Source organism: Mustela erminea, chromosome 14 (assembly GCF_009829155.1).
Source record: "Mustela erminea isolate mMusErm1 chromosome 14, mMusErm1.Pri, whole genome shotgun sequence".
Lineage (NCBI taxonomy): Eukaryota > Metazoa > Chordata > Mammalia > Carnivora > Mustelidae > Mustela > Mustela erminea.
Window position 1 is genome coordinate 65,667,993 of NC_045627.1, and position 18,426 is coordinate 65,686,418.

The following is an 18,426-nucleotide window of genomic DNA, read 5'->3' on the forward strand; positions in this document are numbered from 1 at the left end:
GGACCTACTATTCTATAAACTTCAGAAATTTTGCTCATCATTCCTTCATTAAAAATTTGCTTCTAAAATGCTGAGTATTTACCAGACACTGTCCTACATGCTAGGAAGAAACTACCAAAGTCTTTGCTTTCAAGAACCCTATAATGTATCCCCATCAACCCAATGTTTGGCACATAACTGTCATTTGAGAAATAATTATTCAGTGACCATGCCACTTAGCATAAGAACAACGATTCTTAATGATTTCTAAGTTACAGACCCTTTTGAAAATCTGATGAAAGCTCTCTTTTCAGAAAAAATGTACCCACACACATAAAATATTACATATAACTTCTGCAAGTCAAGGACTCCTTGAAACCTCAGATTAAGAACTCCTGATCTAGTGAGAAAATACTATATTAAGAATCTCTTCTGATTTTTGCTGTAGACCATCCATGACTCATAGCTTCCCCTCTATCACTTCCTTTCCTCAAATAATCATAAGATTTCTGTCAATCTGCCCTGGCATTAGATAAAATTATATAAATGGAAAAGATTACTAGTACAACTGTCAACTTGTTTAACCAGTAAGACGGCTAAACAAACATGGCATAGATGTTTATGACTGAAAGGAAAACAAAACAAAACAAACAAAAAGAACTTGATACCTAAGGGCAACTTAAGGTTCCTCAGGTCCCAACACACGTGTTACAATTCCTTTCCCCTATTAAAAAAACATCCCTAGTCTCCCAACCTTGTACCTGCAATGCATTGACAACTCGAATTGGATGTTCCTCTCCGAGAGCCTGGATGCAGTGTTGAAATAAGCAATTAATATTATCCTTGATCTTCATTAACTCCTCACCATCAAGAGATTCCAGCTTCCCTTCTAGGTAATCCAAATTCACCTACCAAGGAAAGGGTAAGGGTGTTATTTTTAGTAACATTTTTATTGAACTGTATTTAATGTGAGTGCATTTTTAGTGTAGCACCTAGAACATATGAGAAAGCAACTTCAGTTACCAAGAAAATCCAGAGATACCATCAAGTTTACCTTCATAAGGAAGAGCTCCTCCCAAAATCGAGGACTGCACTTACTCGGGTCTTCTGTCTGAAACGAGAAAACAAGCAGGTTCAATATTGCCAGCTAACACTGAAGCATTAAGAATACATCTGAAAGGGGCCCGTGGGTGGTTCAGCCACTTGAGCGTCCAACTCTCAGTTTCAGCTCAGGTCACGATCTCAGAGGAGTAGGACAGAGCCCTATCTCAGGTTCCACACTGGGTGGAGTCGGCTTGGGATTTTCTTTCCCTCTCCCTCTGCTCCACCCCAGCTCACACAAGTGCGCTATCTCCCTCAAGTAAATAAATAAATCTTAAAAAAAAAAAAAAAAGAATACATCTGAAAGGGTCACTTATACATAATCAACATTACTTTTCAAAATTAACTTTCAAAATGCTTGGTCATTCTATACTGTTATAATAGGGAACAACAGTTTCAGAGGCTTTTTTCTCCAAAATGGAAGACACTGTGCATAGATATATATTCCCTGTGCCAAACGTTAAATAATGGCTCAAAGAATCTCCCTCAAATCTTTATCTTCTAGCAAGAAGTGAACAAAACCATCTGAATAAGACAGTCACATTATGACATGTCCCCATCACTCTCTGTAGGGTCTTCAAAGCCCTTTCACATACATGAAATACAATGGCCCAGACAGCCAGGTATGGTAGATGTTATGAGTATCCTCCTTTTAGCTGGGACACCTGGGTAGCTCAGTCAGTTAAGTGTCTGCCTTCAGCTCAGGTCATGATCCTAGGATCCTGGGATTGAGCTCCCATTGTGTCAGGCTCCTGCTTGCTTCTCCCTCTGCCCCTCCCCCAACTTATACTCTCTCCCTCTCTATCAAATAAATAAATAAAATCTTAAAAAAAAAAAAAAAAGTATCCTTCTTTTAGGAAAGAGGATCCACAAAGTTATTTACACCAGTACAGGAGCCAAAACCTAGACCACATTATCAATACTGCCATGGTTTACAACATCCTGTGTTGACTGCTGCTACTCGGCCTCCTGTATGCCTTTAGTTCTCTGCACAGAGCTTTTAATATTCTTTCCTTAATTCGAATCAGTCCAAAAGGTTAACAAAATTATAGTGCTAAGATACAAATCTTCTCAGCAATAATTTTCAAACAGAAATTCTAAAGAGTCAAAGGCTTCTGTTTAAGGAGCAAAATAAAACAAGAAATCCTACTTTAGAGGAAGGCTAATGACATAAAACCAGTAGGTCAATCACCCACTATCACCCTTAAGTTGACCTTTTAAAATTACTACTAAAATAAACAATAAATAAAAGTACTACCAAGAACTAATATCTTCATTAGTTAAGAACTCTTGATCTAGTAAGAAAATACTATACTAGGAATCTCTTCAGGATTTTTATCTGAGAATGACACAGAGAAGCAACATTTCTGGCCTTCTCAAAAGATGCTCCTTCAGTGATTTTTTTTTACCTCTTTCTCCTAGGAGGGGTCACACTCACACTTTGACTCTCACACTTTTTTTTTTTAATTTATTAATTTGAGAGAGAGCACAGTGGGAAGAAGCAGAGGGAGACAAGAGTTTTAAGCAGACTCCAGGCTGAACGCGGAGCCCAGCGCGGGGCTTGATCTCACAGCCCCAAGCCAAAACCAAGAGTTGGACGCCTGGCCGACTGTACCATGCAGGCACACCTTGATTCTCACATTTCTATGTCAGGTTGTTATGTATATATGAAATTCAGACTACTCATGGGTTGGCACTTCCCATCCTCAAAGCTCACTCAATCAATAGTCCCATGCATACCAACTTTACTTAACATAGAAAGAGCCCTAACAGGATCTAAGTACCCATTCATTTTCTCTATATAACCACCTGTAATGACCTGTGCAATTCTGTATTAATTTTTTGCATATCAAACTCTATCTCTAAAGCTTTCCAAGAGTTAAAGGTTTTACTTGATTGCATTCTTTATTCTGGGCCATGTGGCAAAGCTGAACAAGTAAGGGGCCTTGAGTCAAACACTAAGGTTCAAACCATGACTCCATCAGCTTCCAGCTACGATCCCCAGTTTACTCATCTATAAAATGCTCTTTACATGGCACATGTGAAAACATGGCGCTCTTGCAGCATTCTTGTCAGAATTAATGTACTTACTGATGCACTTAGATGCCAGGCACACAGTAGAAATTCAAAACATGGTAACTTTTTTATAAGTATTATTCCGTTTTACATGCACTAGTTATGATCAGAATTTCAGAAGGTAAGTACCCCTATAGGGTATATAATTACTCTAACCCTCCCTGAAAGGGTAGATTTCACAACAAAGGCTTGGACCATGGTCAATCAGAAGTTATGAAGACCCAAAGAAAGCCTCAATCCAATCTAATAATTAATTACTAATAACTTGTCAGTTATCTTATATAATTGGAGAATATGACAGACTAAGCAATTGTTCTGTCCACTAAAAACTTGAGATGGAATATAATACTTCATCTTTTAAAAATATTTGAATCACAGAATTCTAGGGCCAAAAGGAACTTCAAGGAACATCTAAGATAGAAGAGTCCTTATGTTAGATCATACAGAAGACAAGTCTTTCTTAAAGATACTCAGAAACAAAAGCTTTCCAATCTTTCCTCCCTCTTTCAATTGTTTTACTGAGCTCATGGCAACAATCTATAAGAACAACAATCTAGGGGCACCCGGCTGGCTCAGTGGGTTAAGCCTCTGCCTTTGGCCTGGGTCATGATCTCAGGGTCCTGGGATTGAGCACTCTGCTCAGCAGGGAGCCTGCTTCCCCCCAACCCCGCCTCTGCCTGCTGCTCTGCCTACTTGTAATCTCTTTCTCTCTGTCAAAAAAATAAATATAATCTTAAACAACAACAAAAAAAGAACAATCTATAATTATTAATACATGATCATAATTTCTATCGTAAGAGAGCTCACACTCACTCTCACCCTTGTTCTCTCTTTCTACCTCTGAAGAACTGAAATTTAGCAGGCGAGGATGAGCTTATTTCTCATTTTGGAACAAGAAGCTAAGGAGTCAAGCTGTGCAGAATTGTCAGAGCTCCAGGCCTTACCATAAAGATCTCATCATACATCAGCACCACTTTTTCCTTCAGTGGCTTTTTGGAGGCTGAAGATTTCCGGAGCAAACCTCCTCGTTTCTCCACCTGTGCCATGGTTAAAGAATCTGTGAAAAGAATGCCACAATCAGTGCTATAAATGCTCTCCAAGATGCTGGATAGTCTGTCGAAAAGCTCTCAATGGGAAATTTTTTAGGAAGGAGAAAATTGATAAACAACCATGTAATACATCTTGTGCATCTGTCCAACACCCCATCCCTGACCAGGTAATTTCAAGGCTTAAATCATTACTTGGCCTACAGCAAAACACATTTTACATCTTTAAAACATGCCAGTAGACAAGGCTTACAGCAGATCCAAAACCAAGAAGGAAAGTGTAACTAGCTCCATCTATAATAGATCTGGCTATATATTTGAGGTTGATGGAAGGAAGGCTGCAAAGCACACACTGCCCACAGACTGATGGTGAAGTTAAATTTCAAGTATTGATTGAGCCTAGGACCATTAAGGCAGGAAGTGTGCTGCAGACTGATGTGCTCCATTGATTTCCCCAAAGTAAGAAGGCCCTCATCACTGCAAAGTACTTGGCCTTCACTGCCTCATAAATCACACTGCACTTGACTGTCTTCAGAAATTCCTCTGGAAAGAGACCCAAGGCAGAAAATAGCAGTTATAAGAACAAAAATTAAATCTGATTTCAAAATAACCCAATATAACAATATACTTCTTTCAGATCTAATTATATATATTTATAACAGTATTGCAGATTAAACCTCAGTGTATTTTTCAATTCTATATGAAAGCAATTCCATGAATCATGCCCAAATTTCCCATCTTGTTTCAAGGAATTTCAATTTTTTACAACTGAGAACTTGAAATCCCACAGGTCTCCACTTTGGATTTACACATTTCCCCTCACTTCCCAGATTCTTTCTACTGTTGACAAAATTCCCATCTCTCTTAAATTCTAGGCTCTAGTTGTGAAACTTAATCTCACCCAACGGCAAGTATGCACAGTAGCAAGGAGCCTGATTTTTACTTCCAGAAAAATCCAAAGCAACAGAATAAAATTAATTTTGTTCAATGACTTTTGGAAAATATGTGTTATCTTTCAAATCAAAATTAAAATTTTATTTAAGGGGGCGCCTGGGTGGCTCAGTGGGTTAAGCCGCTGCCTTCGGCTCAGGTCATGATCTCGGGGTCCTGGGATCGAGTCCCGCATCAGGCTCTCTGCTCAGCGGGGAGCCTGCTTCCCTCTCTCTCTCTCTCTCTGCCTGCCTCTCCGACTACTTGTGATTTCTCTCTGTCAAATAAATAAATAAAATCTTTAAAAAAAAAAAATTTTATTTAAGGAAGAGATGCATCTAACAGTGTAAAAGATTGGGTGCCCGGGTGGCTCAGTGGGTTAAGCCGCTGCCTTTGGCTCAGGTCATGATCCCAGGGTCCTGGGATTGAGTCCCGCATCGGGCTCTCTGCTCAGCAGGGAGCCTGCTTCCCTCTCTCTCTCTGCCTGCTTCTCTGTCTACTTGTGATCTCTTTCTGTCAAATAAATAAATAAAATTTAAAAAAATATATAGTGTAAAAAATTGTATCTCAGACACTGTCTTTCTTTAATATATATAGCCAAAAATGAGATTTACCTTTGAGCACAAAAAAATACAAAGCACAGAAAATTTCTCCAACTAGATATGAAGCATCTTTAGCACAGGGACTACATCTTATTCTTTTTCTATAAGCACTTGGCTCAGGGTATAGGCTCAGCGTATGCTCATCACTGACTGATTTTGAAATAAGGGGGGTAGGACCTGAAAAGTCCTAAATGTGACCTAAAATTTTATTAAGATCTGTCTCTATCAAGGCCTCACTGAGTCCTCAAATTCCATTATGGTCCAGAGAAAACTGAAAGAAAAAAATAACAACAAGAACAAAAAGGAGAAAGAGAAGATGCTTTGGGGCAATTTATACTATATTGATCAAGGTTTTGCCTTAAAGCATGAAATACAGCCTCCGTTCAAAACATTCCTGTGTCTTTTAAATAGGCTGTCAAGAGGAAGATGTCCTTATGGGGGGAAAATAAATTGGAAATCAACAGGACCCATTAAAATAAATCAAATGCAATGCAATTCTAAGTTTAGTGGATATAGATCTTTCATGTGTTCAGCTTCAACCAGTTGATTAGCAAGAATAGCAGGAACTCTGAGTTCCTGGATGTGAAAAGCACCTGTTTACAAACAGGCCCCTCTGAGGATTTATAATTGGGTTACAGCTAATCAATGTCCATCCCAAATCTAATAAACTCACTTTCCCTATTTCAGAATCAATACTTTCTAATAAGCAAAAGGGAATAGGAGAGTGGGGAAAAAAACAATTCCAATCCAAAGTACCAAGTTTCCTAAGAAGTTAAATTATTTTCATCACTCTCCCTCCATTTGGAACAGGGGGAAATTCAACCAAAGGCCTCATCTCATTACTCTCTGTCATCATCAGAGGCAACTGGAATTTACCACCCAAGCATGTCTGAAATGTGACTGGAAAGTAACAACATAGTCTCCTCCTCCTGCCAGCACTTCTACCCGTGGAACACAGAAAAGTGTTGGGAGGATGGTGGACTAAATGCAGAACCCCTAAAAGTTTTTGGGGGGACTTCAGAAATTCAGCCTCTTCTCTTAAATTTAGAAGTAAAATATCTGACTGGTAGAGCACGTCAGTAACGACAGTGTAATCTATGTCCTCCAGGGTTTTTCTCCTCTTTCACAACCCTCCTCTTTGAAGAAAATGAGGAGCAGCTAAGGAGCAGCAAGGCATAATGGACCAACCAACCAGCAGACGAGACTAGAATACAGGACACTGAGTAAGTCACTGTGCTTCCTAGTTTCCTTACACATAAAACAAGGAGACTGAACTAGACATACTATTGAATTATCCTCTCAGCATCACTGAAATACCACCAATACATATGAAACACCTAGAAGTTGTAAAGCAGTGGTTTAGGCACTATGGGGTTACAAAGAAGAAACGACAGACCTGATCCTCTCACAATCTACTGGCAGAGACAGACAAATAATAACCCCACAGCACAAGGCAAGTCATGAGAAACAGAGTAAAAGCACAAAGAAAATGTTATGGTACCATGAGAAAGGAAAAGAAGCATTCTATGACTACACTATGACTTCTGTGATCCGGGATTTTAAATCCTTCTGGCAAAGAAGCAAATAGAGCAAGCCACAGTAATCCCACAGAAATGTCATCTTAGACTTTAACACAGTTTCTCAGAAATAAGATTTAATAGGCAAAGTATAAAAGAGAATCAGGCAACATACCAATACTAATTTCAACTACCATCCAACTTAGGAATGGTTTCAAATCCTCCCAACCCAATGGTAAATCAATGAAGTCTTTTATTCCTAAACCTCAGAGACTGCTGGTCCCATGACCTGCTGCACAACTTCTCTCTGAAAGACTCAAGTCACACAACTTTTTAAGAATATCTTTAGGCAATCCAGCCACAAATGTAAATCCACATCACTTCATATCCCTTCAGGATAAAATAACCAAATATTGAGATTTTTTTTTTAAGATTTTATTTATTTAAGAGAGAGAGCACGGTGGGGAGTGGGGAGACAGCACACAGAGGGAGAGGGAGAAGCAGGCTGAGCTGGGAGTGTGCGGTGGGGCCCTGGGACCATGACCTGAGCCAAAGATGGATGCTTAACTGACTGAACCACCCAGGTGCTCCAAGATTTTAAAACCTAAAGCCAAACACTTCCGATGTCTAATATGCAAGAAATGCTAGTTATATTTAGCTATTCATTTATTGTCTTCTTGAACACAACACAATACATGCCAACTCTAGTATCAAAAAATTAATTTAGGGGCGCCTGGGTGGCTCAGTTGGTTAATCGACTGCCTTCGGCTCAGGTCATGATCCTGGAGTCCTGGGATCGAGTCCCACATCGGGCTTCCTGCTCGGCAGGGAGTCTGCTTCTCCCACTGACCTCTCTCCTCTCGTGCTCTCTCTCAAATAAATAAATAAATAAATAAATAAAATTAATTTAATAGAAATTCACTCTAATTTCTAGAGTTAATAGTTAATCTACCAAAAGTCTTGGTATTTTATCTATATGAGATGATAGATATTAACAAAACCAACTGAGGTAATCAATTCACAATATATGTAAATAAAACCATCATCCTATATACCTTATACACTGATGTATGTCAATGATAAATCTAAAAACAAAACATCTTGGGTTTTAGTCCCAATTCTTATACACTCATATATAAACTTCAGTTTTCTTTCCTTCCCTGGGCTTCAACTTGCCAATCTATAAAAAGAACCAGTGGTAAGGATATACAGAAAAGGGAGACTCTGTGCACTGCTGGGAATGTAAATTGGTTCAGTCACTACAGAAAACGGTATAGAGGTTCCTCAAAATATTAAAAATAAAACTATGATATGATCCAGCAGTCCCACCTCTGTGTATATATCCAAAGGAAATGAAATCACTGTCTTGAAGACATATCTGCAGCCTGATGTTCACTGCAGCACTATTCACAATAGCCAAGATTTGGCAACGACCTAAGTGTCTATCAACGGATGAATGGATAAGGAAAATGTGGCAGACACATGCAATGGAATATTATTTAGCCACAAAAAGGAAGGAAATCCTGCCATTCGGAACAACATGAATACACTTACGTGAGGTGATGGATGAATGTGTTAACGAACCTTATCATGGTAATCATTTCATGTGTATCAGAGCATCACATTTTATACCTTGAATTTATATATCGAAGTTCTATCAATTATATCTCAAGAAACCAGGGAATAAAAAAGCCATGGAATAGCTTTCCGTAGGCTTCCAAATTTAATGGCCTGTGTTTAATGGCTCTAGGTTCATACTGATAATGGACTGTTATCAAGTTATCACCCTCTCTTCACTGTCAGGGAGGCTCCAAAACACTATAGGTAGATGCTGAAATAAACATCCTAAAACATTCCACCTAATACATAAGAAAAATGAGAAGAAAAGAAAAAAAAAAAAAGAAAATGAGTAAAAACAAGTGTGCCCATGATCTAGAAGAAATCATGCATAGGTCAGGGATACATTCACTCCCTAGGTACTTACTGAGCACCTGTTCGGTGCAAAGGGCTAGGGATACAGCAATGAACAAGACAGATAAGATTTCTGCATTCACAGAGTTTTCATTCTAGAGCGGGGGCGGGGGGGGGGGGGGGGGGGGGGGGGCACAACAAACAAGTTGAGCCAGTGACAAGTACTTGAAGACAAACTATCTAGGGGGACTACAATAGACTAGGAGATTAGAGTAGGCCATTAAGATAAGGGATAGGTGAGTAGATCAGAATAAAAGAAAGGAAAGAGCCATGTGAAAGTCTCAGGAAAGGTGTTTCAGATAGAGGGAATAGCAAATGCAAAGGCTTCAAGATTTGAACATACTTGGCATGTTCAAGAAACATAAATGCCAGAGTGCCTACAGTATGAACATTCCTTTTCTGAAATGTCATAAAATTTTTTTTTAAGATTTTATTTATTTATTTGACAGAGAGAGATCACAAGTAGGTAGAGAGGCAGGCAGAGAGAGAGGAAGGGAAGCAGGCTCCCTGCTGAGCAGAGAGCCCGAGGTGGGACTCGATCCCAGGACCCTGAGATCATGACCTGAGCCGAAGGCAGCGGCTTAACCCACTGAGCCACCCAGGTGCCCTCATAAAATTTTTTGAAGTGGGCATTTCATGTTTGTGTGAGTTTTTTTTCTTACATAAAGAGAATTCAAAGGTCCATTAGCAGAGTAGGAAGATAACATATTCATATAATAAAGTACTACCCAGAATGAGCTTTTTTACCCAGAAATTTAAAAGAACTTACTAAAAAAAATTAATAAATTTCATAGATGTTGAATAAAAACCTCTGAAAGAAAAAAGTATAAACAAATGATTCCAATTATATGTAGTTCAAAGACAGCAAAATTAATCTATGGTGATAGAGGTTGGAATACTGGTTACCCTGTGGGGAGATGAGTGGGAAGGAACACAGGAAGGCTTCTTAGATACTGAAAACATCCTGTATATTGATTGCAGTAGATCTACACACAAATGAGTAAAAAAAAAAATTCATCAAGTTGTACACTTTACATTACATAAGCTATTCCTCAATCTAAAAGAAAAAGCCATGGGGGAGAGGGGTAGGGAGAGGGTGGTTGGGTTATGGACATTGGGGAAGGTATGTGCTATGGTGAGTGCTATGAAGGGTGTAAACCTGGCGACTCACAGACCTGTACCCCTGGGGCTAATAATACATTATATGTTAATAAAAAAATTTAAAAAATTTTAAAAATAAAAAATTGGGGCGCCTGGATGGCTCAGTGGGTTAAAGCCTCTGCCTTCGGCTCTGGTCATGATCCCAGGGTCCTGGGATCGAGCCCCGCATCAGGCTCTCTGCTCAGCAGGGAGCCTTCTTCCCCCACCCCCCACCTGCCTCTCTGCCTCCTTGTGATCTGTCAAATAAATAAATAAAATCTTTTTTAAAAAATTAAAAATAAAAATAAAAAAATTTTTAAAAAGCCAGCACATTCATACATATATGAAAATTAACAGCACTCATGCAGAATACTAGAACAGAGGCTGGTAGGAATCCTGACTTGTACACTCAGGACACCAATCAAAAACAACAATTAGGGGCACGTGGGTGACTCTCTATTTAGGCTCAGCTCATGATCCCAGGAATGTGGGATTGAGCCCCAGGTGGGCTCATGTGAGCGTGGGGAGTCTGCCTATCTTCCTCCCTCAGACCCCCTCAACTTGCACACATGCGCCCTCTCCCTCTCTCTCCCTCTTTCAAATAAATAAATAAAATCTTTTTAAAAAGTAGAGAACACTTGCTTAGCACTTACTATGCACCAGGCACCATTCTAAGCATTTCATATATATTAATTGATTTTATCCTCACAGATCTATAATCCAGAAACTTTACAAAGGAAGCAGAGGGGCGCCTGGGTGGCTCAATGGGTTAAGCCTCTGCCTTCGGCTCAGGTCATGCTCCTAGGGTCCTGGGATTGAGCCCCTCATCGGACTTTCTGCTCAGCTGGGAGCCTGCTTCCTCCTCTTTCTCTGCCTGCCTCTCTGCCTACTTGTGATCGGTCTCTCTGGTCAAAAAAAAAAAAACTTAAAAAAAAAAAGAGTCAAAAGCTTAACTGACTGAGCTACCCAGGGGCCCCTAGTGTCTCTCTTCTTAACCACTGTACTATACTGTCTCTCAAAAGGCAGAGGAGGAGGGCAGAAGTGGTGTGACCTACACATAAACAAGGCAGAAGCTCTGCAGAGAAACCACAATCAGGTTCCAGGTAAGTGAGGACGAAGAGTATGTACTCACTGGCCTTAATGAACAAACTCTGGAATGTCCAGATATCTTGAGTTTCAACACACTAGTCTGCCAGTGGGTAGAGGTGCCACAGTAAATAGTAAAAGTTGCACATGCATGTGTGACACACACATGTGTATATAAATACTGATAATGGTAAAGTGCTATACAAGTGAATGGAATGGTAGAAAACTCGGAAGAAAACACTGGAGAGGAATCTGTCTAGAAAGTTGATAGATGTATCCAATACGATTACTAAAAAAAAAAAAAAACAGCTGAAATACACTGATATCCGCAATCTACAAAATTTAACTGATAATATTTTAACTGGGCTTAGCCAGTGCTCTGAGGGTAATTCTCCACCAGAATTTCATAATGAATGGAAAGATACAGTAAGACAGAGAGATGAAGGGAGAGTAAGTCAAGGATAAATCTGTACAGCCCTGAGCTTAGGACAGATTATGCTTTCCCATCACAGAGCTGTGATCAATTGTTGCAGAATCTCCTGAGGTGCCTGCAAATACAGATAGATCCCTAAGCCCCCTTTCCCCACTACTGAAACAGACTTTTCAAGATAAGGACTAGGGGTCTACATTTGTTTTGTTGTTGTTGTTATTGCCGTTGTTTGTGAGGATAGTTGACACCAAGGGTCTAGATTTTTTTTTCCCCTTAAGATTTTATTTATTTATTATTATTATTATTATTATTATTTATTGTTTGTTTATTTATTTTATTTATTTGACAGGGAGAGACACACGAGAGAGGGAACACAAGCCGGGGGAATGGGAGAGGAAGAAGCAGGCTTTCTGCCAAGCAGAGAGCCTGATGCAGGGCTCAGTCCCAGGACCCTGGGATCATGATCTGAGCAGTAAGGTAGACACTTAATGATTGAGCCACCCAGGCGCCCCAAGGTCTAGATTTTTAATAAGCACCCCAGATCAGCGGTTTTCAACTGTGGCAATTTTGCCATCCAGGGAATATCAGTGGCCAGAGACATTTTTGGCCATCACAACTGGTAAAGGAAATACTGCTGGCATCTAACAGAGGTCAAGGATGCTGCTAAACATTCTACAATGCACTGGACAGTTTCCACATCAAAGAATTATCTGGCCCAATATGTCAACAGCACTGAGATTGCAAAACCCTTCCCCCAAGTCATTCTGATGCTCACTAAAGTTTGCAAAGTACTCATTAAAGCCCCAAACTCACCAAATGCTTTGAAAGGAACATAAGAAGAAGACATAAGACAATTTTGAGAGGATAAATAAAATTTGTCACCTCTAGAAAAGTCACTGGAACAACACTCACCTACTCCCAGTTCATTCTTCCCATATTAACTCACTAATGGCATCCCTTCCCTTAGGGTCTTAGCCTCAGTTTGTCCATCTGTGAAAGATCATTACAAGACACACTGACTATATTAATCCACAATGCTTAGTAAAGAAGATGAAAATCCTATCTGCCCAGAAGCTGTGGGTGAGTCAAATATCATCATTGTCTGATCACTGGCTACTCACCCAATACACAAGAGGAAGCAATATGTATATAAAACCAGAAATAGTCTCCTGCTCTGGCTCTCCTACAAGTCGTGTGTGTGTGTGTGTGTGTGTGTGTGTGTGTGTGTGTGTGTAAAATTCTTAGGCAGAAGTTACCTGCTCCCTAAGTTCTTCTGCAAGGCATATACACTCCCTGGAAGTAAATACTAGCACTATAAGCATTTAAGAGAAGGCAGGGTGTTTCTACTTCCAAACCCTAGCCCTTAACTTCTCAAACTAGTTCCTAATATGCCTCTTCCTTTCTGAAGGCCCAAGGATTCAGGTTACTTGCTGGATTCACATCCTACTGTTTCACATGATTCCTTGACAAAAGCTTCTCTCATAGGGACCCAGGTTCCACAGATTCCACCCCACACACTGGTTCTAAAAAAGCATACAACGTCTTTCCATTTTAATGGATTTTTAGAGCTAGGTACTCCAGTCTCTCCTATCTCTGAAATGCGAACAGAATGAGGCCTGCACTCATGACGCCACCTCTTTGAATTCCCTTTATGGGTAGGCCACAATCCTCTTGTGCTATCACTTTTCTTTTTTTAAGTTCTGGAGATAGAATTTATCACTCATTCCTCCAAGCACAGCCTCCCAATCAAGGTGCTATATAATAAATAACACTACTGAATATTCACTATACACTTGGCACTGTTCTTTAAATGCTTTAAATATACTGCATTTAATCTTTACAACAGATAAAGTAGGTACTATTACCATGACTTTACAATGAGGATTTCACTTTGCCCAAAGTAAAACAGCCACAAATCTTTCTCTCTGGTAGCACTTTTCCCTATCAGAATACCCCATTAGTGCAAAAAATCAGGTGTTGACCTACAAAATATTTAAAATCCAGATTCAGTTAAAATTCTGTGGAAATTCCAAACTGATATCCATAATATCAACTTTCCCACTTTATCCAGGAAAAGTCAGTCAATTCAGGGCACTGACAAGCACTATTTCTATTTTCTAATTACTAGGACAGAACCAGCCTGATTCAGTAGGTACGTGAGCCACTATGGGGCAGCATCCTCATCTTACATGTCCTCTGAAAAGGGCTCAACTCAAAGGGGGTGTTTAGCCTATACTTGAAAGTGGAAGTAATTCAGGGGCTTTCCCAAGACTAAGCTGTAAACGGACAAAACCAGGAATTTGCCAATCCTTACTCTAGGGTATCAGCCATCGTCTTCATCTACTAGAGATGAAGTAGCTTCACAGAAGAGAATTCAAGCCAGTCCCAACAGAATCTACTGAGTCTGCCTACTTGCACTAACTAATAATACAGCTGAAGAGGTTAAATAAACATGACTACCTCAGCTTCCCTTCAAATTATTTTATACAAGATGGAATGCACTTGCACCTTCATAAGGAGGAACCAACTCCAAACTGACAGGATTTCAGGCAACTTTGATTGAAAATCACATTTTTCTGACATCTCCCAAAATGAGAATGCATTGTAAGATCCTCTTCTCAATGAGCAGAAGCCTCCTTTAAATTAATACTGTCTATCTCCTGTTCAAGCCCTGAACTTCCTCAAGCAGCAAAATGTCACTCATAGCTTCTTCATTTCCTTTCCTGTTGAACCATACAAGCCTCATGAATACCACCTAAGTATAAAATGAAATTTCTAAGACAGACTCCCATAATCTTCTTAAAGAAAGCCCAAAAGGTAACTGCAACCTTACAAACTAACATTTTTCAGACTTTATAATAGCACAGCCACAGTACAAGGTAAAAAGGGGCCCCAAAATTACTAAGTTATGGTCCCTGCCTTGAGAAGCTCATTGTTCAGAAGTACATATTCTGATTCTTCCTTAAAAACAAACAAAACAGGGGCGCCTGGGTGGCTCAGTGGGTTAAGCCTCTGCCTTCGGCTCAGGTCATGATCCCAGGGGCCTGGGATCGAGTCCCGCATTGGGCTCTCTGCTCAGCAGGGAGCCTGCTTCTCCTCATCTCTCTGTCTGTCTGTCTCTCTGCCTATTTGTGATCTTTCTCTCTGTCAAATAAATAAATAAAATCTTTAAAAAAACAAACAAACAAGCAAACAAACATTATTTTTCCCAGGATTTTTCATATTTGCCTTCACTTAGAGCTATTCCCACGAAATTAAGCTCACCAGGCCTCCTGACTTCCAGCTGCCTAGTAATATCTCGTGTGCACACCTCACAAGCAACTTGATCTCAGCATAGCAGACTATCTCCCTTAAACCTATTTCCATAGTCTCTCAAGCCCTTAAAAATCTGCTCTAATTTTTTTTTCTAAGATTTATTTATTTGACAGAGAGAGATTGCAGAGAGGGAGGCAGAGAGAGAGGCGGAAGCAGGCTCTCGGCTGAGCAGAGAGCCTGATGCGGGGCTCGATCCCAGGACCCTGAGATCATTACCTGAGCCAAAGGTAGAGGCTTAACCCACTGAGCCACCGAGACACCCCTGCTCTAATTTTTCTATATATATATATATTTTTTTTTTTTTAAGATTTTATTTATTTATTTGACAGAGAGAGAGATCACAAGTAGGCAGAGAGGTAAGCAAAGAGAGAGGGGGGGAAGCAGGCTCCCTGCTGAGCAGAGAGCCCGATGTGGGGCTCAATCCCAGGACTCTGAGATCTTGACCTAAGGCAAAGGTAGAGGCTTAACCCACTGAGCCACCAAAGTGCCCCTGTTCTAATTTTTCTAATCCATATCCTGGTCAATGAAATTCCCATTCACCCAATCTCTCAAATTAGAAAACTTAGGGGTGCCTGGGTGGCTCAGTGGATTAATATAATCAGTGTGTCTTGTAGTCAGGTCATGATGACTGCTTCCCTCCCTCTTCCTCTGCCTGCCTCTCTGCCTACTTGTGATCTCTGTCAAGTATATAAATAAAATCTTTCAAAAAAAAATTAGAAACCTTAGCCTACTCTCTCTCCCTCATCACTAAGTCATTGTTGCATCCATCTCAGAAAGACTTCTAAAATCCATTCCCCTCCTCTTCATTCCCACTGCACTCTTAATTCAGACTCTCAGTCAACTGCAACAACTCTAATTATTCTCACTGCTTCATTTCTCATTACTTTAATCCACATTTCTGTCACTCCCTAACATAAAAAACTCCAATGGCTCCCTAATCTCTTTTCAGTTTTACCTCCTGGCAATATTCCCACCACACATCCTGTTTGGGACAAATTTTTGAGACTTAAACATCATGTTATTTTTTTCTCTTCACACTTTTACCATCCCTTTGTGCATGCTGTGCTCAACTGGAATGCCTTGTCTTATTTGTTCAAGCTCCTACTCATCCTTCAAAACCCAACTCAAGTATCTCCTCCCTGCAAAAATATCTCTGACTCTCCCACATATGGCAATATTCCCTTCACACTGTATAAACTCCTTTATAAGGATAGGTAACACACAGCACTACAATTTTCATATGAATACATTTCTCTGATGTCCTTGAGAAAAGATACTCATATTTCTAACTCCAGTGCCAGTTACATAGTACATATGCAATAAATGTGTGCTGAATAAACAGTGTACCTTCATATATCCTGGACCTGTTTATGATTTGGGTATTTTCTCCAAATTTTATGGATTTTTGAACTTAACTCTATGTGCGATTCCAACTTTCATAAATGCTTTCAGTTTTCAAGGTTTTTTTTTTTTAATCACACAAATGTTAAACAAATGAATGAATTACAATGCCTAAACATACAATGAAGAAGTCTTAAAGACTCACCTAATCACTAAGAATGGAAATTCCCCCTTTGGAATCGTAACAAGAAGGATCCACCTTCCTCTAAGACTGATTGATCTGCTATCCCAAAAGCTTCCACATAGGAAAACTGTGCAGACTGGTCCAGTCTAAGAAACACCCAATTAACTTGGGCTAAGGACAGGGACACAAACCATAGTTGTTCTGGTTTACAAAGTCACTGAGAGCTGACAATAGCAAAGAAACCGTTCTCACTAAGCTCAAAACTTCCCCTGGAAAGAACGAACTAGGGAGGGTATGATGATCCAGATAACATTTTCCCAGTCTGGCCCAAGTTCCTACTCCCCCAGTCTCCAAGAGGCAGCACTCCTCGGCCTCTGATAGCGCTCCTTCCCCAGGGAACCAGCTTGTTCTCCTCTTATTTCTTCCCCACACCTGCCTGGGAACAGGTTTGTTTCCCAGGCTCGCTCCAAGTAACCCCGAGAAAACACAGCCGCTTCACTGATTCTGTGTATACGGTGGGCTAAAGCCCAGCGGTCAGAGAATTAAAAGAGGGGCCGGCTGAGGGCCCTTCCAGGACCACTTTAGAAGACTTCAAAAGACCGGCCCAGCCTGCATCTAACCCTTCTCAGAGGTCCTGCCCAAAGCCCTCACCCCAGGGAGGCTGGACTGGGCAGAAGGCCTCCCAGGAGCGGCGACAACCCAGGGGAGAGAAGCTCTGGAGACTGCTTGAGGCTTCGGGAGCAGCCCCATGCTGGGGTCAAAGGTCAGTATCTCGGCAGCCTGGACGCCCCGGCGGGGAGCAGGAAGGCCGCGACAGGCACCGGAAGGTCGGAAGGACCAGCCCCTGGAGGAGCAAAACGCTTCTAGCTCCGCTTCACCGCCCGGGCCCAGCCTCCCAACCGCACGCAGCCTCAGCCCGCCTCAGCAGCTGTCCTCCTTCCCTCCCTCCCTCCCTCTCCCCCTTCCTCACCGCCCCCCCACCCCCGTCACCACCGTCGTCCCCTAGGCGAGCGTAGGCCCCGCCCCTAGAGCCGCCTCGGGGCCAAGGCCTAAACCGCAGGAGCTGCAGGGGTTAGCCAGGTTCCGAGACCCGCCCGGGCCGGCGCCGCTTACCGAGCCCTGGGCTCCTCCTCCACCACCCGCGCCGCTCCCGGGCCCGCTCGCTCCCGACGCCACCGACGCCGCCGCTCCTCGGGCTCACGGACGCGCTCCCTACCTCCGCCGACCCTTCCCCCGACCCACGGTGCCCCGCCGGGTCCTAAAGCCCGCTGGGTGATAGGTACGTCCGCGCCGGTTTCCTGAAGCTGGCTTAGAACACGGTTCCCAGCAAGCATCACAAGGACTACAACTCCCGAAATGCACCGCGAGAAAGACCATTAGAAAAAGATGCATCTCTTGAGGGTCTCCTGAATGCAAATCGCAATAGCAGTTTTTTAAAATATAGGAGAATTATACATATACACCTTTTAAATCCAGCGGACTCTGAATTGGGCAATTCCACGTCTAGGAATAAAAATGTATATGTTCCATGGGGCACCTGGGTGGCTCCGAGAGTTAACCTTGACACTTGGTCTAACCTCAGGTCTGATCTCTGTGTCCTGAGTTCAGGCCCCGCATTGGGCTCCACGCTTGGTGGTGAGTCCACTTACCAAAAAAAAAAAAAAAAAAAAAAAAAAAAGTGTATGTTCCAGGATGTTTACTGCAACTT

At 41.3% G+C, this 18,426-nt stretch overlaps 1 protein-coding gene across 4 annotated transcripts in view; it reads right to left on the reverse strand.

Annotated features, from left to right (window-relative positions):
- Nucleotides 1–18,038, reverse strand: part of ARMH3 (armadillo like helical domain containing 3) — a 183,267-nt gene extending 165,229 nt beyond the window's left edge. For 2 of the 4 annotated variants that reach the window (XR_004278470.1, XM_032311843.1), the window contains exons 1-4: nt 17,935–18,038; nt 4,101–4,213; nt 1,034–1,090; nt 741–887 (exon numbers count right to left, since the gene is read on the reverse strand). Coding sequence is in view for 3 of the 4 variants with exons in the window: in XM_032311843.1 (XP_032167734.1) it covers nt 741–887; nt 1,034–1,090; nt 4,101–4,202 (306 nt within the window). In the remaining variant the exon portion in view is untranslated. Of the gene's footprint in view, nt 1–740; nt 888–1,033; nt 1,091–4,100; nt 4,214–17,831 lie in introns of all 4 variants that reach the window. The other 2 variants (XM_032311841.1, XM_032311842.1) reach the window with 2 other exon arrangements.
- Between the last annotated feature and the right edge of the window lie 388 nt (nt 18,039–18,426).